Below are 24905 nucleotides of genomic sequence, written 5' to 3'. Positions count from 1 at the left end.
GAAAATCGACGAGGTCCGGGTGGCAATCGATGATACCTATAAAAATCATAGGCTGTATTAAATTTGAGCCAATTTGAAGCTTTTTTAGCTGATGCTCAAAGGGATCAAAACTAAGGGGCAAAATTACATTGGTTTAAATGGGCGGAAAAACGCCTGATCTGCGCAAATGCGTTTTTTGGATCTAAAATGTGCTTGAATGAAGAAAACCTGACCAACTCTTAGAGAGGCATCTGAGGGCCCATTTGAAACGAGAAAATCACACTTTTGACCCATGGGTGAGGGTAGGAGGATCACTCGAGTGCAAGATAAAATTTTTCACCAATTTCGCCGTTCCAGGCTCGAGAAATAGTATGTGAGGTAACATTGTAAAGGGCCAAGTATAGTTCTCAGGGGCTAAAACAACTATTATACATTATTTCTAATCAAGTTGTGAGATAAATATGCCTCTTCAACTTGGGAACACTTATTTTGAGTTCGATCAGAAGCGAATACTTAGCTCCGGGCGCGGCGCCTCAAAACCGGCTACGCCGTGACCCCCCTATCCCCACTCATGGGTCAAAAGTGTGATTTTCTCGTTTCAAATGGGCCCCTATGTCTGTCCCAGATACGAAGAGCTCTGGAAAATCATAATTAGCACTATTTGGCGGGTTGGAGTGCCTCGACCCTCGTCACCTGTCATCTCGTCGCCTCTCACATGCGTCGCACAGAGGGTCGCAAGCCACCTTGAGGCAACGCATACTCCCTTCGCATCTCCAGACCGGGATAGGCGATTTAAATCCCTGATTATTGACATTAATCGTCGCTCCTCTGACCAAAGGTTTTACCTCCATTTTTACGTGAGCTCCGAAAAGCATGGAGCTACATAGGCAACTGCAGGCCTCACGTGAAAATCGAGGTATGCCTTAGCGTCATAGGAGCCACGAAATGTGGCTGAATAGCGGCATTTCTACACGCGTAGCTTCAAATATTCTTTTGATTATTTGTTTTCTGGTCTGTTCCGCTGTAGTTCGGAGGGTATCCGTTGTTTGAGACTGTTAACAACATGGCATGTATTGTTCCCAGATTTTGGTTCCAAACGCTGATTGATTACCATCCACCAATAAGAAGCTAGATAGCGTTCGTCTGGACTAACGCGATGCACGAGGCCGGTTTTCCCTGGGACCCAGGAGCGGATTCCCGACGCAAGGCGCCGCGCCGCCGCGCGCCGCGGAGCTCGTAACCAGCCCTCTGTGCGGTGCGGGCTTGACTCGGTGATTAGACGGGTATCAATAGAACGAACGATACCTTGCTTCTACATCTTGCAAATTATTCCGATTTTCCAGAGCTCTTCGTATCTGGGACAGACTATAGATGCCTCTCTAAGAGTTGGTCAGGTTTTCTTCATTCTAGCGCATTTTAGATCCAAAAAACGCATTTGCGCGGATCAGGCGTTTTTCGGCCCATTTAAACCAATGTAATTTTACCCCTTAGTTTTGATCCCTTTCAGCATCAGCTAAAAAAGCTTCAAATTGGCTCAAATTTAATACAGCCTATTATTTTCATAGGTATCATCGATTGCCACCCGGACCTCGTCGATTTTCCGACAAGATGAAAATAAGCCGCACCCTAATCGACGATGTCCTCCGCGTTAGTAGGATTTTTTTTAAAATTCGATCAATTTATAATAACTTTTGTTAAACTATTATTGCAATGACTAATATGAGCACCTCCAGAACATTGCGTGCAGATGAAAGTGCATTGAACTTGAGCTTTAACACAGGAGCATCTCTTTGTGCAGGCAGACTTGCAATTGCATTTAACAATCTCCCGGCAGTCGTTCCAAATGGAAAGAAGATTTGACCAGATGAGTAACCAGCTTTCTCTCTTTTCGATCAACTCGTACTCCTCACGGCCAGGAATTTCTTTTTCTGGAGGCAAAGCGCGTTCCCAAACATACCTTACCTGGTCAGCAGCGCACAGGGTGTGCTGCTTTAATGCATCTTTTGTGGGGGGGGGGGGGGGGAAATTACGAAGTACCCTATTTTTGGTGTAAATAGAAATTTTCTTAGCAGATGCAGGGGCTTATTTGCTGCTTTTTCGTAGTAAGGGCGGTAAACCAAGTACATGCAGTGCGTAGAAAATTTTTCCGATGCAACAGTGGCGTTCGTTCCTCCTACTTTCATCCTCAAAAACACTTCCAAATATCTACTTCTAAACCCTAGAAATATTTTCCTACCGTCTCCAATACGAGACAACAGCAGATATCCGCCCCTACGTCTGCTAAGAAAACCTCCATTTACCGCCAAAAATAGAGGCGACATGCGGGTATATTTTTCTAGGGTTTGAAAACAGGCATCTGGAAGTGCGTTTGAGGACGAAAGAGGGAAAAACGCCGCTGTTGCATCGGAAAAGTTTTCCACGTGCACTATGCACTTGGTTGTAGGGAAGGATTCCAAGCCCGCTGTTCATTTTGCGATCAATTTTAATTAAATAGTAGAGTTCGCCTCTAAGCGAGAAAATTGTAGAAATCGTTCCTAAAATTCTATGAGAATGCTGATTATCGGCAATATATCGTCGTTTAAAAGTGTAATGAATCAAATAAAGAATCAAATTTGTTGCGGTTTCATCCATCTTCATCTCATAAAAACTCAAGGAATAGTAATTAGTTCGCTATACATTTTTTCATATTTATCATGTTAACGAGAGTATTTTTTTTTATTATAGGTATTCATTTCGTCTCAAGAGGGTATGAAAGGATTTTCCAAAATTAACAATTTTCATGAAAATTTTGCAATGAATGATCAAAAAACAGCGAATATTCCAGTTCTGTAGCGCATGAACGCGGGCCGACGCGAGGTTGCACGGCGCATAAGAGGCGAACCTCTACCCGAGCGCGCGACCAAAACCGTCCTCACGCGTTTTCTATTCGTCACAAAAAAAAGGTTTTGGTATCGTTTTGAAGGTCAGAAAATCCTCCACCCACCTCAAGAAAATAAAGGGCTCTAATTGCGCCCAGAAACAAAAAATCAACGGCTGTTAAGATGATTGAAATTAAAAAATTCACGTATTTTGTCATAATATGGCAAATTATTTAAAGTTAAATGTGAAATGCACATTATTTGAAAAGTTCTTTATAGTAGCTTTCAAACGAGACCAAAAGTTTGAAAATCGAACGAATGGTTGGAGAGATACAGCGCGTTTAACACGTGTGAAGCGCGTCCGTGGCCATGAACGCGCGGTGGAAATCGCGCGCCGCGGCCGATCGCGCGACACTTAAATGGCTCTCGCGGGCTAACCACTCGTAGCACAAAAATGGTTTTGGTATCAAATTAAACGCGAGATTAAGATCCACCTCTTTCACTGAAGAGAAAATATCAATTTTCCTGCTCAGTTAAAAGTTATTTTACTTTGAAATTTTAGGAATTTTCAAGGAAAAAATTTTTTGTAAAATTTCAGACAAATGGTTGGCCGAGTTCAATCTGTTATAATTTATTCATATTCTAAGCCCTTTTAGTTCTCTTTTTAAAAAAGAAAATCAAAATCGGACAATTAGCAACAGAGATATAGCACTTCAAGAAAGCGCTTGGCCGCCATCTTTAACGGCCGCCATCTTGGATCCTGCACGGATTTGAAAGTGGTTCTACGGAAAAAAACTTTAGTTTTTTCATCTAGTATGACCTCCCAAAGTGGCAATTTCTAATCAAAAAATAGTCGATTTTGATCGTACCCACCGTACTATGGAGATGAACTAAACCAGTTAGGTGCGAAAAAACAGTGCACTGTATTCAAGAGCATCATAGAGTATCCGAAATAAATTTATAATTGTTTTTTGATACACTCTCCGTTAACTTCAACGTATTTCTCCCAGCGTCCAACAAGTTGAAATCCCTTCTAAAATAAACTGAAAGGGAGTTGATTTTGAATCCACTTTGCGTGGGCAATTCATCATTTACCCAAAAATTGCATATGCATTTACTTGATTATATTCATTTTGAATGTACAAACCACATTTTCAAAGGTTGAGGAACAATCGATTGAGACTTAAAATTAAAATGAGGTAGAAAAATCAATTTTAAGGGGGAAAAAGTTTAATTGGAAAAATACATCAACATAAAAATTACAAATGAAAACTTGGAAAAATATATTAATATAAAAAATACAAATGAAAACTTATCACATGATTGGAAATTTAGGAGTATCAGCTTTAGTGCAACGTACGATTCAGGAGCTTTAGGTACGTTCATTCAAAATCTCTAAATTCAAAAATATGCATGAGTTTGTAAATTTAATGACAAAATATTCAAGTAAGAATACTTACAAGGAGGAATCACGATGGCTATGCCTTGGATTTAAATGGTAGTTAATGTAAAACTGGAGACATGCTTTAGTTGTTTTGCCAATGGGCCTTTGGGAACCCCCCAAAAGCCACTAGTTCCGTATTTCGGGTGGAGGCTCACTATGTGACCCGTCGCGCGCTCAGTATCTTTCGCCCGTCTCTGAAGGCCTGGATATACGATCAAATTTGGATCAAAGTAGACCAGCTGATGACTGTTCGTCACCATCTACCATCAAATTTTGACGGGCCGCACTATTTTGTTCAAAGTGGGTTTCACCATCTGCCTTATTCGCATTTCCAATATGGCGATTATGGCGTAGGCATTACTGAATTTTTTCTGAGTTGATTTTGTCGCGTGCTTTTAAATCTTCTGTACTATATTTTACTCTCACAATAATGATGGACCGACTGCAAGACCAACAAGATCGTCCGCGAGTAGTTTTCGTCCATCATAATAATAATGATAAAAGTGCACTGCCACCAGGAAAAGTAATATTGAATGTCGTGAGAAAGGCAAGTACCCAACCAAATGCTAATGCTCTTCAACCTAAAAAAACGACCAACAAGAGGAACCGTGACGACTCCTCTCAAAATAATGATTCAACTGAAACTACAGCGGCCAAGAAGTGGCCTCCTGAACATATCCTAGGATTAATCATGGCCTACAAAGGGCACCCGTGTCTATTCGACGTAAATCATAAGATCCTGAACGAGTGTTCAACGCCGATAAAGCTGCCTTTTTTGTCAATCCCAAAAGCACCAAAGTCCTATGCGAAAGGGGCATGAAAGATGTTTACAATTTGGTAAGCACCAATGAAAAGGAGTGCTTGACTGTCCTAATGACCATCAATGCTGCTGGGGAAATCCTCCCTCCCACAGTAATCTTCAAATATGTTCGGGTTCCTAAAACCATTCTTGAGTCAGTCCCCTCAGATTGGGGTGCTGGTGTCGCCGACAGCGGCTGGATGACAGCCAAAGGATTCTATGAATTCATGGTCAATATTTTTAATGACTGGGTAGAGAAACGTGGCATCAAAGAGCCAGAATTATTTTTTGTTGATGGCCACAAGTCCCACGTGACCTATCAACTTCGCAAATTTTGTGAAGAGAATAAAATTATTCTCATCACTTTGCCACCAAATACAACCGAACATGATGGGAATGAACAAATTTGTTCTTCGAGCTAGACGTGGGTTAAATTGGTTTCGGCGTTAGGTTAGTCCTAGGAAATTAGGTAGGTATGGCTTACCTTCCAAAGACATAGTTACCTAGGTATCTACGGCCTTTTTTCAAAATAGTTACCAACTTAAAGAGCATTATGTGTGTAACAAACGAGATTACCTACCTGCTTATTAAAATTAATTAGAAATTAGGTAATTTAATACCTAGGTGCTGCCTTAACTTTTTTCATTTCTTTATTTAGTGTACCTAGTACAGGATAAAGTAGGTATGGTGAAGAGTTTCCATGACTATTAGTGAATAAAGTAGGTAAATACTTGACTATTTTGGTAATAGTTTGCACCGAGCTGAATGCTCTCAATTTTTCCAAAAAACCTCCAATTTTTCAAAAAAAGTTGTTCCTCTTAATTTTTCCAAAATGAAAAATTGTTCCTATTTTAAGCTTTTCTATTATTCGATAGGTAGGTATCTAGGCACAAGTTTACTCTCATAAACTGTCCAATGTTTTTACTATTAAGTAAAGGGAAAGGCTGAAAACCAAAATTTTTATAAAAAAACCTAAGTTTTTTTTTTTTTTTTTTTTTTTTTTTTTTTTAGTTTTTATACGTTACTTTCATACCTTTTGTACAATGTATTACTCTTACTTACTCCGTATTTTCTCTTTTCTTTCTTTAAATTCATTATGACTTGTTTCTTAAAGATAATACAGTTGTTTAAATCTTTAACCTGTGGTTAATGGTGTCATATCCAAACCCTCTCTAATGTCTGTTCCAACCCTAACAGGGGTGTTAGGGTTAGGACACTTGGAATTTAAAAAAAAAAAAAAAAAAAAAAAAAAAAAAAAACATTCCTGAAGGTTTAGTTTTTAATCAATTTTTAAAAAACCTTAAATAATAGTTAACTTTTGGTCTTAACTCAGAATGTACGTGCTTGACATTTTTTTTTTAAAAAAAAATGGCTTTTGAGCTTCCTAAAAGCATCCAAAAAAGAGTGTCCCAACCCTGCCGGGTCTCTCCTAAATATCTCCCGCTGTCGGTGGTAAATACAGGATTCAGTGGTATTGTGGGTATTATATATGGTCTGTGGTACATTCGGGAAACTTAGAGCATGGGATAAGAATCAGAAAAAATATTAGACCATTTGGGATTTAGTTCTTTGCAGGAATTGGCTCTCTTTAATTTTTTTTTTCAAAGTGACCATCTTCCTTCCTTTAAAATTGTCAGACTGGGCATATTGTTTAACAGTATGTATGTTGTCCTGTTTCAGACTCTCTACATGAATAGAAAAAACCAAACGGTACAATCTAAGACTTAAACCTCAGCTTAACCCATACAACGATTGCAAAATATGCAGCAAGCATTTTGACGAGTCCATGTTTCTTACATGTGAGAGATTGGGGAGTATACGCCTCAACTCCGATGCCATCCCAACAAAATTCTTTCATAATCAATCGACGTCCTTTTCTTCTATCTAAAGAACCACCCCTTCAATCTTGCTACAAACAAGTCCTTCAAGCAACCTAGCCAATGCGGAAACCAACAACGAAGCACAAATATTTGTCAGCAGGCAGGACGCATTGATTGGAGCAGATATTGACCGTAAGTCTACCACTCCTTCTATTTCTTTGAATATCAGCCCAATGGACAACCGAGTCAGCTCAGAAGTAATTCTTGATGGGCAAGTATACTCCAGAGAGCAGCGCATATCTATTGATGGAGATATCAACTGTGATTCATCATTTACTCCCCACCTTTCATCAACTGCTCTTAATAATCCTTTCCCCTTAAGTTGCATAATCTTGAGTAAAAGAAAACTATCATTTAATGTACATTGTTCACGTCAAAGAAGCTGAACCACTTGGACCATACCAGCACTCCGTCTTCATCCGGCAATAATGATGCTGATCATCCATCCGTCGAAGTCCGAAAAAATTCAACCCTTCCAAACAGCTGTTCTCCCTCTTCACTTGATAATAATGCTACATCATCATCAGTTTTGTCTTCTCCCAATAGTGACAGTGACAGTGGCTTTGTAGCCACTCCATGTTCCGAGAAAAATTTTGCGACGCTGCAAGGCAGACAGAGGAATCTCTATCATCAAACACTCCTGGTAAGAAAAAATTGAGACTGGAAAATGTAACAAATAGACGTCAAATAAAATACAGAAACAAGAGAATCCTCGAACTGGAAAGTGCAGCAAAAAAATCAAGAAAAAATCTGGCCCAGTTTGATTCTCTTTGCGACAAGATTCTACCTAAACCTTTTTCTGCATTAGTTCAAGAGCAAGCACGGCTTTTTAGGCGGAACGATCAGAAACCAAAGGATAAAAAAAGCAAAAGGCCTCAGGTATTCTACGCAATTGAAGAAGTTTGCATTGGCAATCTTATATATGAGTCCGAAAGCATAGAGACTTTAAAAGCAAATCGTGACTTTGCTCTCGGTCTGCTGTCTACGCAGGATGACACAGAAATGAAAAATCAAGCCAGGATTTAACGAGAACATTTTTGCTGCCCTCGAAACAAAAGTTGCTGCCATGCCACAAGATGAGCGTAGGTGCGTTTAGGGCGCTGATGAAATAAGTTTACAGTCAAATGTATTTTATAATCATACTAAAGACGAAATTGTAGGCTTTCATGATATAGGCATAATCAAAAGTTTTCGAACTGCAACCCATGCACTAGTCTTGATGACCTCTGGGATCAAACAGAAATGGAAACAACCACTAGCTTTTTCCTTTGTTAGCGATGCTTTCTCAGCTTACCAGTCAAAAGAAATAGCCGAAATGGCTATTAAGAAGCTTGCGGAAATAGGTTTACAGGTCAAAGTCTATGTTACAGATCGAGGATCAAATTTTGGAAAACATGCAAAATTGCTTAGCGTTACTAATTTAGACCCTTTTTTCCTTGATGGCAATCAAAAGATAATTCAGCACTTTTGCTCCCTTCTCTGGTTCCAATGACGCACACAGCCCCAGAGAAACTTTGATATAAATTGATTGTCACCCGCTCCTAACTTTAATCGTTGTCTCTCCGATCCTTTTGTTAGGCCCCAGCTCCCTCTGTGTCATTTTTGTGTACTTCCTGATATATCAGTTGTAATCCCTATTTCGTCGAATAAATTATGGTGTGATCAAACTGCGTTGTTATTCTTCGTCGAGCAATTATTTGCTCTGGCGCAGTTGCCACTTTTTTCCATTCAAAGTGGAAAAACTTAACTTATACTATTCTACTGATCAACTGGGCTTAAAATCTTCCAAACAGGAGAAGAGGCATAAAAACTGTCACAGAAAATCGTATCCAAGTACAAGTTCAACAACAAACGAGATAAGAAAACCAACTCGCCCCTCATGGCCGATGACGCTAACTTCGACAAGGATCAAGTACGAAGAGTAATTAAGTAGATTTTCTAATTATGTAGCGCGTGTAAATTCGACTGAAACGTTGCAACTCAAGGTGAGGTTAAAAGCCGTCACACCTCTTTAGTAGCAAGGACTTTTTAATTGCATATCGACCACATCCCTCCAAAGAATATTCAATTTGTGTTCCCTAGATCGCATCAGTTTTAGCTTTTGTTGCTGAGAAAGCTCAAAAAAGCACCCATCCTGACTCACTTTTGATGGCTTTTCCGTGTCAACATTGTTGCTTAAAACTGAGATATCGACTGACAATTCAGATGTTCCTGAGTGATGTGTTTTAGGAGGACTCACATTTACCTCATGGTCACATGAAGTTATTTCATATACCGTGCAAATGGGATTTTTTCCTGAGCATCCCAGTTCTATCAGCTCCAATTCTTGTTGCATAGATAACTCACACAAGCGCTCACCATCTGGACCCATTGTATCTTTGTTTCCATCGCCAACATTAACATTCAAAAACTGACTTACGGACTGACAAGGATTCCCCACTGAGTGAAAAAGGCATTTGACTGTTACTTAAAGTTCTTCCATCTCCTACTATCAGATGATTTGCATTTTCAGTCAACTTTTACGTTTCCAGCCTAGATTGCTGAGAAAGCTCAAAGAAGCGCTCATCTGGACCCGTTTCTATTGGCTTATCACTCCCAAAATCGTTGTTGAAAATCAACTTACGCTCTGACAATTCAGATGTGCTGGGATCGTGTGCTTTACCACTTGCGCATATCTTACATCTAAAATTCGACTGAAAATCCTTTCTTTTGTAAAGTTGTTTTCGGGTGCGTTTGTTGCATTGTTGCAAGGAAGGTTCGAAAATCCGGCGGGTGGAGACGTTGAATTTTTCCTTCTTTTTGGGCTAGGAACAGGTGGAGAAAAAAGGAATGTTGATAAGGTTGCAAGTTCATCCTGGACTATAAACTTTTTGGTTTTGCTTTCTTTCCTCATCAACTGTTCCTCCTTAATTATCGATACCATTCTAGTATTTAAAGTTTGGTCACGTCTTGATCAATAATTCTTCGTTTTAAAAAGGAAAAATAAAACAAGGAATGTCGAATAGTCGTAATTGATTAAAATCTCACCTCTGTACGACCAGGACCCAGTAATAGGAAATCTTCTTTGTCCCACTATGAGACTGTGGGTAGCATTCAAGATATACTGCTAAGTTCTAAACATCATGTTTGAATGTTTCCCAAGAAAGGTCTGTACTTCATAAGGTTAGTGAGCCCCGTAAGCAGGATGTGCGTTTATACAAGCCTGCAAGTTACTGATTCTATTAGCATGTTCATCCAATTCGTATGGTATACTGCAGATTCTGTTGCTTTTTACAGAGACGTTCAGTTCTGTTAGCTCTGGTTCAACATGGTCCTCTTCTTCTGGCCCTATTCTCGGAAGATGACAATTGGCTAAATTGTTAACTCGGCAGTTTTGGCAAAGGTAGCATGTAGAGTATCTGCATACCTTACTACCGAGGGGAAAATGGTGGGAGAAGAAGGATTTTCTAAAGCAGGGACAACTTGTGGTAGTGTTTAATACCTCTAACCCCCCCCCCCCCCCCATTTACGATGGAAGTTAGGAAGAGTTACTCAACTTCACCCTGGGACACACGGTCACCCACGGGTAGTAGATGTCCGCACTTTCTGCAGGATCTTCCATCGACCACTGGTGACATTATTACCTCTGCCGGTTACTGAAACTTCATCGGGTGACACCTTATTTCAGAAAAAATGTCAGGTCAAAATCAAGTATGCAGGAAAGAAACTCTCCTTAAACTCCAAAATCTCCCCAGTCATCCCTTTCGACTCTTCCCACGCCCTCTGTATCTATATCAGCCCGCCCTTAATTAGCATCGGAGTTTTATGGTTAACCGAACTCGGATTATGTTTACGTGACGCCCGCCCGCGCTCCTCCTCAGAGTTGGGAGGATGTAACTTTTTACCATTAAAAAAAAAGAAGCCTGCCATCCCCCATCCTTTAATGTGTTTTCTATCTCTCTTCATTCTCCTCTATCCATTACCCCTAATCCCTTCTGTATGACGTTCTGCTTGCTTTTATAGATGTCAACCAGAGCCTCTGGTTACTCTCCTCTGGTCCAGAGGAGAGTAACAGGGTTGTTCCTGGCATTAGCACGATACATCAGCTGCCTCCGCACAACAACAGCGCCATTTTGGTCCTGTAAGCATAATCATGTCTAATGCTTGCTTTGCTAAAGCCGAGAAAGCAGGAAAAGGTGCCCACTGTGTCACGAGATAATGGCCAGAGACAGGCTTCTCGACAGACTAGAGGAGGCAGTTTCTGAGGAAGTCACAATTCATAGAGGCCTTCACCAAGAGCAACCATAGCGTCAGCACTAAATTTTGGGGAAGTTCAGGGAAGGGGGGGGGGGGGGTATGAAGACAAGTCTCTCCCCACATATACATTAAAAATCGTATGTTAAATTAACTGTCATTCTAACCTAATTCACATTCGTCATTCACGGTCAACCTCTATCACTCTTGTTTCCCATTCTGTGTATTTTAAATGGAAAATCTAAATTGAAAAAAGTAAAAGTTGCGAAATTCAACTTTTCTCCATACATATAACTCATTAAATTCAATCAAAATTTTAAAGAGATGGAGTGAAGAAGGTTCTTTCTCTTTTCCTCTAAAGCCTGAAAGCTGTAGGTGCTGACCTCTTTTATACCTAGAATATAAAAAAAATGTTAACCACTACATTTTTTCTTTTCTTCTTTTCAGAAGCAGCACAAAGAATCACACTCTGGTTGACTCTTGTTCTCTTCCTCAATTTCTACACAAATTGAAAAGGAAAGCCTTAAAAAATTTTCAAGATGATCCGAAGAAAACCAAAGTCGTAGTGCGACGTTCCACCCAACATGCAGAGAGAATCATGGATCATACAAATACTGCGATTTCTGTAATGTTCGCAGCAACCGCAGCAGGTGAATCTCTTCCAATTAATGTTGTTTATAAGGCAGTCCGTTTGTATGACTCATAGATACAAGGTGGGCCACAAAATGCACGGTCCAACAGAACCTCCTCAGGTTGGTTCGAATCCCCAATTTTTGCGGACTGGTTTCTTAATGTAGTGATCCCATTTTGTACTAAATTGCCCCTGGCCAAAAAGTGATCTTGGGTAATAATCTGGCTAGCCATATACCTCATCGTGTCATTGAGCTTTGTAAAAATAATGAAATTAGCTTTGCCCTCCTACCACCTAACTCAAATCACCTTTGCCAACCATTAGACGTAGCTTACTTTGGGCCCCTAAAAAAAAAATGGCAGAAAACCTTAACTGAGTGGAAATAAAAAAATCGAGGAGCAATGAGATAGGATGTTTTTCCTTATTTGCTGAAAAAAGCATTGGATAACTTAAAAAATATAAGGAAAAAACATCATCGCAGGTTTTAAGGGCATAGGAATAGCACAGCAGTATTGTGGCAAACTTGTGTTTCAAACGACTTAATTGTTCTGATCTAAATATTGAATGATTACGTATATATGAATGCAAATATTCATTCCTTATGGCAAAACAAAATTGACCCATAGGGAGTTGAAATGTAACTGATAAAAATTTGTTGTAAAAAAGCCTATTTAGTAGATTCTCCAAAGAGACAGTCTATCATCATTGAAAGAAAACCAATTGCTAGAATGACGAGAAACCCAAAGGCCGTTCCACAATTGTCGGTCAAAGATACATATTTGAGATATGAAGAGAATAAACTGCACTTAGACTGAGAGATTCCTTTCTTGCACAAAGTATTCATCTACTGCAAGTACATTAAATAAAAAAGAAAAAGGGTTTAAAGAGAAAATTTCAGTGAGACTCACGCATCATTGTCACATGTCAAGAATGAACATTGAGCTGGCTGACATAAGCGACTGAGGCTCAGAAGCCTCGCGCACGCTCATTTCCCACATGTTCAGAAGCTCCGAAATCGAATAGGTGCACGGTAGAAGATGGATTCTCGACTGCATAGCTTCAAGAACGGATCGGAGGAATGGCGTCGTTCCGTACATTTGCGGTGAAATGTGACAGACAGGGGCACTCTGCGGGTAGCCATCAGGGACGGAGATCTGGATTGGTGGGATATTTGCCAGCTTCTGGTCGTCCAACGAACACAGTAGATGAAGTCCGCGAGGATCGAATTTTACATCCTGAGTTTTCAAGAGAGAGACCTGAGCAAGAGAGAAATCACCATGGATATCTTAGATTATTTATATTTTTTGGACAGTTATATCCAAGAACATACGAGGGCTATCCCAAAAGAAACCGGACTTTTGTCATAGAAGGCGAACCGAGCGTCGTAATGAAGTTTTCTTGGGCTTATTTGAAAGCTGATAAGTTACTGGAGGTGCTTGTTTTCACAGAATGCAAAAATTCGTCTTGGTAAGGAAACTACACGCTTTGGAATAAAGGAAAGTCAAACTCGAGTTGCAATTTTTGTCTTTATTTCAAGAAAAATTTGGATACAACTTAAAAATAAACCCAGGTTTTAAGTTAAAAACTTCGTGGCTCTCTTATTCAAATGCTTAAAAATAAGGAAATCAACATTTTAAGCAGCTTACCAAGTCATCACCTATCCCCTTCAAAATACTCGCCAGCTTTGTCGATGCATTTTTGCCACCGTTTTTTCAATTGGAAGAAATACTGTTGGAAATTCTCAGGTTTGAATGATCGCAATTCCTTCAAGGTGTTCTCTTGAATTTCCGGAATGGTTTGAAAACGTCGACCTTTCAAGGTAGATTTAAGTCGTGGAGATAAGAAGAAATCTCACGGAGCCAGGTCAGGTGAATAAGGGGGATGAGTGAGGACACTCATGGCATTCTTTGCACAAAATTCGCGAATTTGGAGGGATGCATGGGCAGGTGCATTATCGTGATGCCAAAACCAGGAATTGGCTCTGTGTGATTTTTTCTTATTTCCAGGACTTAAATCTACCTTGGAAGGTCGACGTTTTCAAACCATTCCGGAAATTCAAGAGAACACCTTGAAGGAATTGCGATCATTCAAATCTGAGGATTTCCAACAGTGTTTCTTCCAATTGAAGAAACGGTGGCAAAAATGCATCGACAAAGCTAGCGAGTATTTAGAAGGGGATAGGTGATGACTTGGTAAGCTGCTTAAAATGTTGATTTCCTTATTTTTAAGCATTTGAATAAGAGAGCCACGAAGTTTTTAACTTAAAACCTGGGTTTATTTTTAAGTTGTATCCAAATTTTTCTTGAAATAAAGACAAAAATCGCAACTCGAGTTTGACTTTCCTTCATTCCAAAGTGTGTAGTTTCCTTACCAAGATGAATTTTTGCATTCTGTAAAAACAAGCACCTCCAGTAGCTTATCAGCTTTCAAACAAACCCAAGAAAACTTCATTACGAAGCTCGGTTCGCCTTCTATGACAAAAGTCCGGTTTCTTTTGGGACAGCCCTCGTATATATGTTTCATTTTCTCTGGTTTGAATCCATTCAATGTTCAACAGTCAACTTCACATGATTTGTTTTGTCGCTGGTATCATTGATGAGACTGAATGTGATGGCCAAATCAACTATATAGTAAAATTACCCTCTTGAGAGATTTTTCTTCCAGAAACTCTGCTGGACTGAGTTCATAACTGAATTTCAAATCCAAAGACTTTCTTAGAAGTTCTAATTAGCCAAAAACAAAGAGCGTCAAGAATTTCTGAACAGTTTTTGGAGGATAATCAAAGACATACAAAAATATTTCTGAGGCTTTAAGAATGACTTGATATTAGAAATTTTCTCAGAATTTCATCAATACAGAGACAGCTGCACCGTCGGATGATCAGTGCTTCTGCTTACTACAGCATAATCTCAGGGATCAAAGGCGCAGATTCAGATCAAATTTTTCTAAGAAATGCCCATTGAAAAATCTGATACAAAACGATATGTATTAGATCTCGTGCAAGCTCCAGTTTTCGACTACCTAGAATATGAATTTTCAGTCCTAGGATAGCAGGATCCTGGGGAGTTTACACTCCTGGAATCCTTAAATAATTTCTTTCCTGATGATTACTTAGAAAACTTGTTTTGACACAGGGTTTTACAATATTTGATCTTGCTATCTTCTTGCTTGCTTTCTTGCTGTTCTTTGATCTTTCTAAGATATATCTAGTAAAAAAAAGAGGCTGAAAGTACCTTGAAACGACCGTCTAATCGTGCAATTTCTCCCTGAATGACATCTGGGACTTCATTGGATGGATCCTCTTCTTTTTTCCTTTTCAACGATGATGGTAAGCCTCTGGTTGAAAAAAGAGGGGTTGACAGTCACTACTATGTAGTTTTCTTAAATGAGCAGGAGTTGAAGTGATACTAAAGCCTTACACTAAAAATCTGCACTGCAGAATGGGGGTCCTCCCAAAAAGATTACCTACTTTCAAAGTCCAAAGAAACCACAATGATGCGTCAGTTGCAATGGTCACAGACTCATGTTTTACTGATCAAAACTGGGTTTGCAATACTTATGTAACAAGACCAGATACTAAATTTTAGTTCTAATGAAGAGGATAGTATCTTAAAAAAACTACAGCCCACCGAGTACGGTGCCTATTCTTTCTAATTACAGAGGGGCCTTATTGCCTCCTCCCTGAAACCCATTTTTACCGACTCAAATCAAATTTTACAGACAAAACTTTTATTTTTCATACTTATGGTGACGGAGGAAACTAAAGAATGAACTTTAGTGGCAGATGACATCAATCGCCTGGTTTTTCAAACAGCTATATTTCTGGCGTTGATATTGAACAAAGAGACTTACTATTTGGGCATATTTTAATGTTTCCTCCAAATCTAAAGAAATGGACCATGAAAGTGCAATTTTGTGAATGGTGCAACTAGTGCACAGGGCGTCTAAAAAATTACAGGTGATAAAATTTGACAGTTTTAATTTTATTTTTTTGAACTTGGCCAGAAATTTGGGGACTTGAGAACGTAACATTTAACTACTTTTGAACTTACGGAGAGAACTAGTGAAGAGGCAAAGTTACGGAAAATTGGCTCATTTTGCAAGAAGATCGTACATATGACTTTTGAACAGACGTATTTGGGGGTTTGAAACTCCTTTTAAAATTAGTTTGAAATGATTCCTAAGATTTTTACTTAGTAGTGCTCACTGCTCACAATTTGGTAAAATTTCCTTTTTATTATTTTTATCAACCAGAATTATGATTTCTAGAAAATAGGTCAAATTGGACCTTTGAACGATCATAACTTGGTCAAAAATTCAGATATTGATCTGCGGTTTGCGCTAAAATTCTTACTTTTTATTGCCTGTTGCAATGAGGTATCACAAGATAGGGGTTCCTATTTGGAAAAACAGTCAGGGCCCCCTAGTCACCGAGGGAGGGGCCAAAATTTTGACCCCCCTCCCCAGAAGATGGACCCCTAAGAAATAGAAATATTCCCAAAGTTTTGTTTTTCTATCCTGGATGTTTCAAAAGTTAGAGGGAAGGGGGGGGGGCCTTTTGGAACACCCTATATTCTTGAGACAAGCTGGATGATACACAATACTCAACCTAAAAAGCCATCGTACAAAAACGGTTAGGGTTGGTTTTCTTCAGTATTTATAATGTCTAACACCCTGTCGGAAAATTATGTTAATGACAAAAACTTTGTTAAAAACTTAAAAAGTCTTATGAGGAGTGTACTCTTCCATATGTGCTTCAAACAATTGAAAGAATTAAACACACACATGCAGGTCTGGCAAATCTATAGTGTACTGAATCTTTATGATAGCTGAGAAAAGATAGGAAAACACTAAGAAATGGGCCCAGGCTTTGCTACAATTATAGGTGACAATTTCTGTAGATAATTGGCATCTTTCAATTCACTTCAAATTTATGCGTAGTGGATACTATTACAAACAGAGTATAGTATTTCAGTGATGGTGCTTTGATTAAGGCTCGTCAAAGAGACTTATGCAAGGCCATTTTAAAACATTAAACAGATTTTCATCATTTAAAACAGTTTCAGTGCCTATTCAAAATGGTTGGACTGGGTGCACAGGTTAGGAAGAAACAAATGAGAACAATACTTCAGAACTTACTTCATATTTTCTCCGTAAAACGCTTCATAGCTTATTGCAAACGATCTTTGAAGACTGTGATTTATGTACGATGTTTGGCAGTGATTACTGATGCATTCGATTAACGGATGGAGTTCTCTTGTGACTGATGGTCCAGTGCTGCCATCTCCCTAGAAAGAAAAAAATAAAAACGGTCAGTCACTTGTCAAACTTTACCTGAGAGCTAAAATTATGCCTCCTGTATTAAAAGGAAATATTTTAAATCTTCTTCTTTACATTCCGAACAAGAAGGAATGAATCAAAAATTCAACTCTAAACCCAGGAAAACCCTTAAAACTGCATTAAAAAAATCATGATCAAAGGAAATTACTTTTGCCAGTTTCTCACATTTTAAAATGAATGTGATATTTAAGAAGCTTCAAAACATTCAGTTGATGACCTTAATTTTAAGTTTTTTGGCCTTGAAAGAGGTTGAAAAAGCAATCTCTTTTTAATAAAACTCTTCTGAAGGTAAGCAGTTGTGTCAAGCTAATCCTCTTTTCCAATGGGCCTGTTGCAAACTTTTGCTAGAGCAGAATTAAGAGTTGTTGCCTACAGATAATGCCTCAAAAATCACGATGGGCGCATCGGCAAAGTCTGAAATGCACTCATAAATTCACAATCTGCGTAAGAAATTTGCGTTTTTTTGAGCTTCCCGCTTCAAAAACGATACTACTGCACAGGTGAACATTCTATTAGAGGAGTCGCTCTATCGTCGGCAATATTCATCATGGCCGACGCTTGCACAGTTCCTCGCGTAATTCAAGGAGAGTTCAAGGTCAATCAAGGCGGGCGAGGAAAATATGAACGTAAACACGCCGATTGTTATCTGATTTAATCCTGTTCAGGTGTCATCTCGTCCCATCACACGTGTTTTGGCGGATTGGCGTCGGCCATGATGAGTATTGCCGCCAATGGAACGACTCCTCTAACAAAATGTTCACCTTTGCCGTAGTATCGTTTTTGAAGCGAGAAGCTCAAAAAACCGCAAATTTCTTACGCAGATTGTGAAGTTATGAGTGCATTTCAGACTTTGCCGATGCGCTCATCGTGATTTTTTAGGTATTATCTATAAGAAACAACTCTTAGTTTTGCTCTAGCAAAAGTTTGCAACAGGCCCATTAGAAGAAAATGGGAAGCACCTTACAATGACCTTTATTTTAGGTTTTCGTGGCACAATGAAGAGCCCATAAAATTAATCTCATAAATTTTAGATTGAATAGACACTTATCCCTTCAGTCTTTGAGATAGTCGAGAGTAAAATTCTGAGAACATCTATTTCAGAAAAAATTATGCTCATTTCAGCAGGATATGAAACTTTCTGCTTAATACTGATTATAAAAAAAAGGATTGCTGATGATTATGATGATTTGATCTGATAATTTACTTATTTCTTAAAAAGAAATAAATAGCCAAGAAGAAAAGCCAAGCCAAGCAAGAATTCAACCTAAAATCTTGTGAATGTATTCTCCACGGTAAATTTGCAGAAAGATTAAGTGGTTAAGTTCTCTGTTGAAAAGTAAAACGTGTGAGAACAATTTAAGAAAGAATAGATTAAAAAATGAGTGATTTTTAATTTTTTTGACAGGTTACTGTTATCCTCTTATCATATTGTAATGAACTGTTAGCACAATTAGCCAATTTATAGAGGAAACTCGGGAGATCTCAGTGTTACTTGGCTTAAAATGTTTTAAGAAATTGTCAACCGTGCGGTCCCTGACTTTATATGACCCAAACCAACCAAGAAAAAGGCCTGGTGCTGGTGGTCTGGGACACCCTGTAGTTGGGTTGATTTCCATTGAAGGCATAAACTCTTGCTACACTCCCAAATTTATCAAATATTATAGATTTTTGGCATACTTGAGTTATTTTTGTTGATTATGGTTTTATAGGAAATCCTAAGCTTATGCATTCAAGACTTGTTATCATATTTACTTTTCTTTGATTTTTCGTTCCATTTGATCTTTAGTTTTTGTGACAAACAAAGAATATTACTTTTCTATAATTTCTCTTTAATTCCACATCCTTTTTTAGAGGGAGGAAAATTTCCGAGAGGATGATTCGGCATAATTGCCGACAGATAAGCAGGGAAAATTAGTTGAAAGAGATACTCACTCGTTTTAGATCCAATTTTTCTAGAGCTATTTCACACTTTAATAACGTCTCTAGAGTCACTCTTTTACTTTGATTAGATAAAAGTTCCAAGAGCACTTTCATTTTCGCTAATTTTTCATCTGAAAACAAAATTCATTATTATTAATAAATGCTCTGACTGGAGATTCTCAATTATTTGGATACAGTGCTAAATAGACTTTAAATATTTTTGACCAAGGCAGGCCAATTTTGGTTTACGGTTCTCGGCACAAAATTGTCACTAGTAATATTGTTTACGAAATTGGTATTAATTTCAGGTTTATTTCCATCATTACAAATTTTCTGAATGAGCTCACAACCTAAGTCAAGGAAAGTGTTTTCTTGGGGAAGAATGATCCTTTTAGACATGTTACGTGCTCTGATTCAATAATATTTCGATGTAATTGAGGTTTTGGGTGCAGAAAAGGTACTTCTTCCTTATAGAGTTTTAGAAACCCACTGCTAATTTATAATTCCAGGAAGAAACTATTAGGGGAATTTTCTAGCATTTTTTATTTAGAGCACTTTGCAATCAAAAAGAATATTCAATAATATAAGTTTCAATAAATTAAGTACATTCCTTTCAATCAAAAGAGATGAAATGATGGACCAGGAGATTTCTACAAACCATAACAGCAGGTCGATTGTTGAATTTGATAGACAAAGAAGACAAAAGAGATATGAAGGGATCTTATTGGTGGAAGCGGATGGTTGCAATGAACAAAAGAGGTAGGTAATAGACTAAATAACAGCAACTGATGAAAGACCCTATTAATAGCCCATCATTTCCTCCCTCAGTTGATAGGAGCCACCCACTTCAATCAATAGGATTGCTCTATACGCCTTATGTCTTCTTTGACTATCGACTTCAATAATCAGCCCACATAATAGGTCTTCCCTTTGTGCATCCGGCCCTTCAATTGAGTATTTTCTTTCGCATTAAACTATCATATACCTGCAGATATCCGCAGATAACTATTATTATCCGCAGGTAACTATTATTATCCGCATTTAATCACTGTCTGGATTGGTATGGTCTCAATTGATCCAAATAGCCCAGAGTTTTGGGTACCTAAATTTGCTGCATCTAAGTTAGAGTTCTAAATTACCGTCGGCGCCCAGTTTGGCTATCATTTTGCGCAGTGGCTCTATATACTTGCTCAACTGTTTCACTTTATCTCGGTATGCCTGATCCTCCTGAGAGTTGCAAGGACATGGTGTTGCCTGGATCTGACCAGGGGTGTTGAGAGTGCTATTGCTAGGAGATGACGCAATACCTGGATCAAAAGAAAAAAAATAGAGGAATACATACAAATTGGTAGAATGGGTAAGATGATGAAAGGGAGGAAAGCTGTGAGGTGTAAACTGTGCAAATTTAAGCCATTCGTTGGCACAAAAATTAACCAAACAGCTCACAACTAGCTTTTTGGATACACCATGTTTCCTGTCACTAACTCTTTCGATTTTTCAATCCCACTTGATGAAATCCTTATTCTGAGGCCTACGTCTCCATGCATGGAGGTCACTTTTATGCGGGTCAAAAGAAGAGAATACTAAAAAACTGCAAGGGAAGGTCCATTGGTTACATTCTATCTTCCAAATTTACCTTAAGGTTCTAGTTAACCTGATCAAAATTTGAATTATTCAAGATTTTCCTTCCAAAATTCAGAAAAGCATGTGAGACGAGGGCAAGAGAGAGAGAAAAATCAAGCAGGTTCAGAGCAGTTCCTGCTTTTTTCCGTGTTCTCTGGTTTTCTTCATTAGTGATGGATTTTCACTTACGATCATTGATATTCCAGCTTTGTAAATCTCTTCATTCAATAGGTTCAAGAGGGTTGATGCGTTGATAATGAGGTGACTCATTCCGTCTGCCTTTCAGAAAGGAGAGCAGAATACTACCATGCTATGGAAAAATGACGCATGAACATTTGAAAGTTTCAAAATTTCCTTCGGTAGGATGTTAATTTTTAAGGAAAGTTTCAAACATTTTCACATGAAATTTCTAGAGATTTTAGATTTGATTGTGAATGATATTCTCTAGAGAATAGGAGGGGTATCAAAAGAGAGGTATTTCATCAAAAGAAATTTGACAACGCCTGAAGGCCCATACAGCGTTTTTCCTTATCACGTCAGAATAAAGGACCAATAGACAGGGCCAGAAATTAGGCTCTACAACTCATGTTGTCTCATCAAAATTTAACGCAGTACTAGTTGCACTTATGCTTGGTAATTTAATAAGCATTTTTGAAAGTAATTTATAAATATTTACTATGATTTTATTCACGTAAGTTATTTTAGGTAACTGGCAACTAAAATATTTGTTTCATTTTTGAAGATTTTGGTAGTAAAAGTAGGTGATAAATACTGCTGTTTGTTCTAATGATCCTATGGTTGGCAATGATAAGAATGTTGATACGTTTTTTACCTAGAGGTCGCATGCTCTGTGAAATCTGAGGGTTTGGCGAAGGTGCTAGAGCTGGCGAAGACGGCATCTGTGATCTGAAAAATTATAAAAAAACTATTGCAACAAATGTTAACGCACACTAATCGGCCAACCAATAACAGGCTAGGTGCTGGAAAATAAAATAGAGTCAGACATGTCATTTTTTCCTAGACACTGAGGGAAACACCCTGCATAATGTGCTAAAAGCCATCAAGAAAAGAAAAAGAAGAGTGTAGGACGCCTAGAGGACGGCATCAGAGGTATGTTCCACAGTAGTTTTCAGAAGTAAAAATGTCAACAATGCAACAAGGTTGCCACAAAATATAGAAGATAAAATTCCTTAACATATCACAGACACATTTTGATAAATTATCCTGACAACTGAATAGACGTTAGATGGTTAAAAAACACATTGAAATGGTTTTCAGGCAAAATTTGTTGTTCGGAAAATTAAATCCATTTTAGAAAGCAAATATAGGTGACTTATCAATTTGTCTCATTAGAGAGATGTTAATATGACAGGGGGACCTTACACTCATGCCTCCTCAAAATCGATCGCCGTTTGACCAAATGGTAGGTCATGAAAATAATTGGATACCTCTTGTGAAAAGACGTATCCAATGGATTTTCACGAACTACCATTTGGCCAAGCGATCAATTTTGAGGAGGTATGAGTGTAAGGTCCCCTTGTGAGTCAAACATTCAGCTGAGGCTCCTCTTTGAAAGTTTTCCAAACAAAAAATACTTAAAAAAATACTGGGAGATTAGAATGAAGATATTTATCAGAAACTTACGAGTTTGGAAGCCCAACTGGCGACTGCTGAGTAGGCGAAGTTGGACTTCGCCTCAGAAATTGGTTCGGAGCCACAGGTCTGGGGGCAGCATAAACGGAGGGTTGCCCACCAATTAAACTTTCCTGATTCTGAAACAAAGAGTTATGAATGGAAGAAAGTTATTACCAACTAAGAAACATTTAAAGCCCATGAGGTACATATGCACTGATAAATGATGCCGTAGAAGATGGAAAAAAAAAGAGAAAAAAAATTCATGATGATGATTAGGGAGAACTTTTTCTGTTAAAAGTAGGTATTAGCCGTTTAACATTTTCCAGGATCTTCCCAGCCAATCTAGTAAATGCACTCCATGGATCACAGGACAAAATAAGAAATTCGGCACTATCCCTTCAAAAAAATTTTAGAGAGAGCTATAGAGAAATATGGAAGTGTTCGACTTCAACTTATGAGTGAGTACTCATCTGTACTTGAGAGTTAAAATTTTCTGCTCCACAAAAAACCTAAGTCTACTTGAGTCAAATTTGGGCATGATAGTCATTTTAGTAAGTGTTGGGATGAAATGGTTTTCTCAGGGTGCTTAATTATTTTATTTTACAAATTATTATCTCATTATTGGCCTACATTTTGAATTAAGAACAACTACTTCTAGCTCAACCGTAAAAACACTTATGTACACAGGGAAATTAATGGTACATAAGTTGTTTCTAAACTGAGATAGAATTTGTAGTTTATAATTACAAAATGTAGTCCAATTATCGTCCCACAGTCAAAGTGTTATGGGCACTGTTAGTCCTTGATGATCAAAACTGTCGCTAATTTATGATTTTTTATTTTTGTTTGAGATATTTTAGCCCTTTTGCAGGTAAATAAAAACTCACTTTGCGTTGGAGATGACCCATTTGATTAGGAACAATGGGGCCCATCTGAGGAGGCATCGGTGCACTGCCCATCTGGTTAGGCATCTGATTTCCTAACTGTCCAGGGAGTTGATTCACAGGTCCTCCAACGGAACTCATCATGGATGGCATGTTACTGTTCGGCCCTATTGGGGCACCCGTGCTCGTGTTGATTTGAGATCCACCAAGTGGCATTCCCATTTGATTTGACACTGGGACACCCATTGGCCCTCCCATCTGATTCATCCCCTGAACAGGGAGCTTAGGTTGAAGCCCCGGTCTTTGGTTCAATGACTGTAACACTGGGTTAATCATAAAAATGAGATAAGATATAATTTTGCATAAATTGCACCGAGTTGGCTGAATACGATTGTAACTGTCCACACCGCCAGGCTAGGAAGATATGCTGGTAGAGCTTTTGGACGTTTCGCAACTCAAAGGATAGTGTCTAAGAATTACGAAGAAAAAGATTCGTTAAATTCATAAAAAAATTAATGTTTCATGAAGGGAAATTTGGAAACATGAGGATGAGCATACAGCATTTCTCCTTGGCTTGGCAGCACAGGAAAAAACAGAGGTATATCTTTTACATGATGGATTTTTGTCAAATTAACATGAAAATCAGATTCCAGTATTTAAAGAAGAACACTCCCTATCTCAAAAAGCAAACTGCGAGCAATTCAGTTCTGTATTAAAACTCTACAACCGGTCAATTGTGTCATCTACAGAATTATGTTTCAATGGTTTAAGGGTATGAAGTGGCCAAAAAATATGATCCATTTAAGCCCCTAGTTTCTACGTCCAATCATCAATATAAACTTCGAAGGATTCAGACTTTCAGCGATTCTATATGTACCTTTTTCAATTTCACTTGAGAGGTTGCCAGATTGTGCGATAAATGTGAATATTTTACATGGAATTGAATTGGGAAAAGTGCTAAAAAAGCAACTTACATGACAACAATAGAGTCCGGGAGGGACGAGAGGCTGCCTTCCTGGGAAACCCCATGATTTAGCCGGAAATGTCATTAAAACAATCGATTCCGTTTGAAGCATCAATTGTATACTAAGGGAAAGCTATTTTAAAATGATAGTAATTGTAAATGGACACAGATGCTACAGAAAGGGAAAAAGGAAAGGGAAAGGAAATGAAATGAGGATATGATTACTAATATGCAATCAGAGAGAATAAAACAAAAACATCAGAGAAATTTATATGCGATGAAAATATAAGAAAAAACCACGAGTGGGCTCATTGCGATTCGGAACTCGAAATATACTATCGTTGAGCAGTTTTTAGACCCCTACGCTACCGATAATCTTCCTAAGAGGTAAAGATGAACTTTTGCTACTTCAGCGAGTCAAATCGCGGAAGGAGATCCATGGATTGTCCTTTTCCGCCACCCGATGGGATGACGTCCCAGTCAAATGCGTTTTTGAAGAAATGGTCGATCCCCATCATCGCTTCATCTCCACACATCTATTCATGTGCAAATGATGGCGCGCTCCGGCAAGAAGGTTCTGTGACGAAATAATTTTTGCCTCCAGAGTCTCCAAAATGTATACATCTTGGTGATCAAATGTCCAACCACTGAGAATGTCACTCGCGTAGCGAGTGATCGGGGGTCCAGGGGGCGTAGCCCCTTGGCTAGCCGTGAC

The 24905-nt window shown here is 38.6% G+C and overlaps 2 protein-coding genes across 4 annotated transcripts in view; one reads left to right on the top strand and one right to left on the bottom strand.

Annotated features, from left to right (window-relative positions):
- Positions 1–4049: 4049 nt before the first annotated feature.
- Positions 4050–24905, bottom strand: part of LOC109040028 (mediator of RNA polymerase II transcription subunit 15) — a 43550-nt gene continuing 22694 nt past the window's right edge. Inside the window, exons 5-13 of one of the 3 annotated variants that reach the window (XM_019055788.2) lie at positions 23230–23549; positions 22352–22479; positions 21540–21613; positions 20224–20391; positions 19097–19215; positions 16964–17112; positions 15058–15160; positions 12733–13080; positions 4050–9764 (exon numbers count right to left, since the gene is read on the bottom strand). In XM_019055788.2, the coding sequence (XP_018911333.2) occupies positions 12742–13080; positions 15058–15160; positions 16964–17112; positions 19097–19215; positions 20224–20391; positions 21540–21613; positions 22352–22479; positions 23230–23549 (1400 nt within the window). In that variant the 3' untranslated portion in view covers positions 4050–9764; positions 12733–12741. Of the gene's footprint in view, positions 9765–11347; positions 13081–15057; positions 15161–16963; positions 17113–19096; positions 19216–20223; positions 20392–21539; positions 21614–22351; positions 22480–23229; positions 23550–24905 lie in introns of those variants that run through there. The other 2 variants (XM_019055789.2, XM_072297330.1) reach the window with 2 other exon arrangements.
- On the top strand, positions 5155–5502 carry LOC140223913 (uncharacterized). Its single transcript, XM_072296418.1, has one exon. It carries the CDS (start codon positions 5155–5157, stop codon positions 5500–5502), a length of 348 nt encoding a protein of 115 aa, XP_072152519.1.

The sequence above is a fragment of the Bemisia tabaci genome, chromosome 2 (genome assembly GCF_918797505.1).
Source record: "Bemisia tabaci chromosome 2, PGI_BMITA_v3".
NCBI classification, from domain to species: Eukaryota; Metazoa; Arthropoda; class Insecta; order Hemiptera; family Aleyrodidae; genus Bemisia; species Bemisia tabaci.
This window is presented reverse-complemented; position numbering and strand designations above follow the sequence as displayed.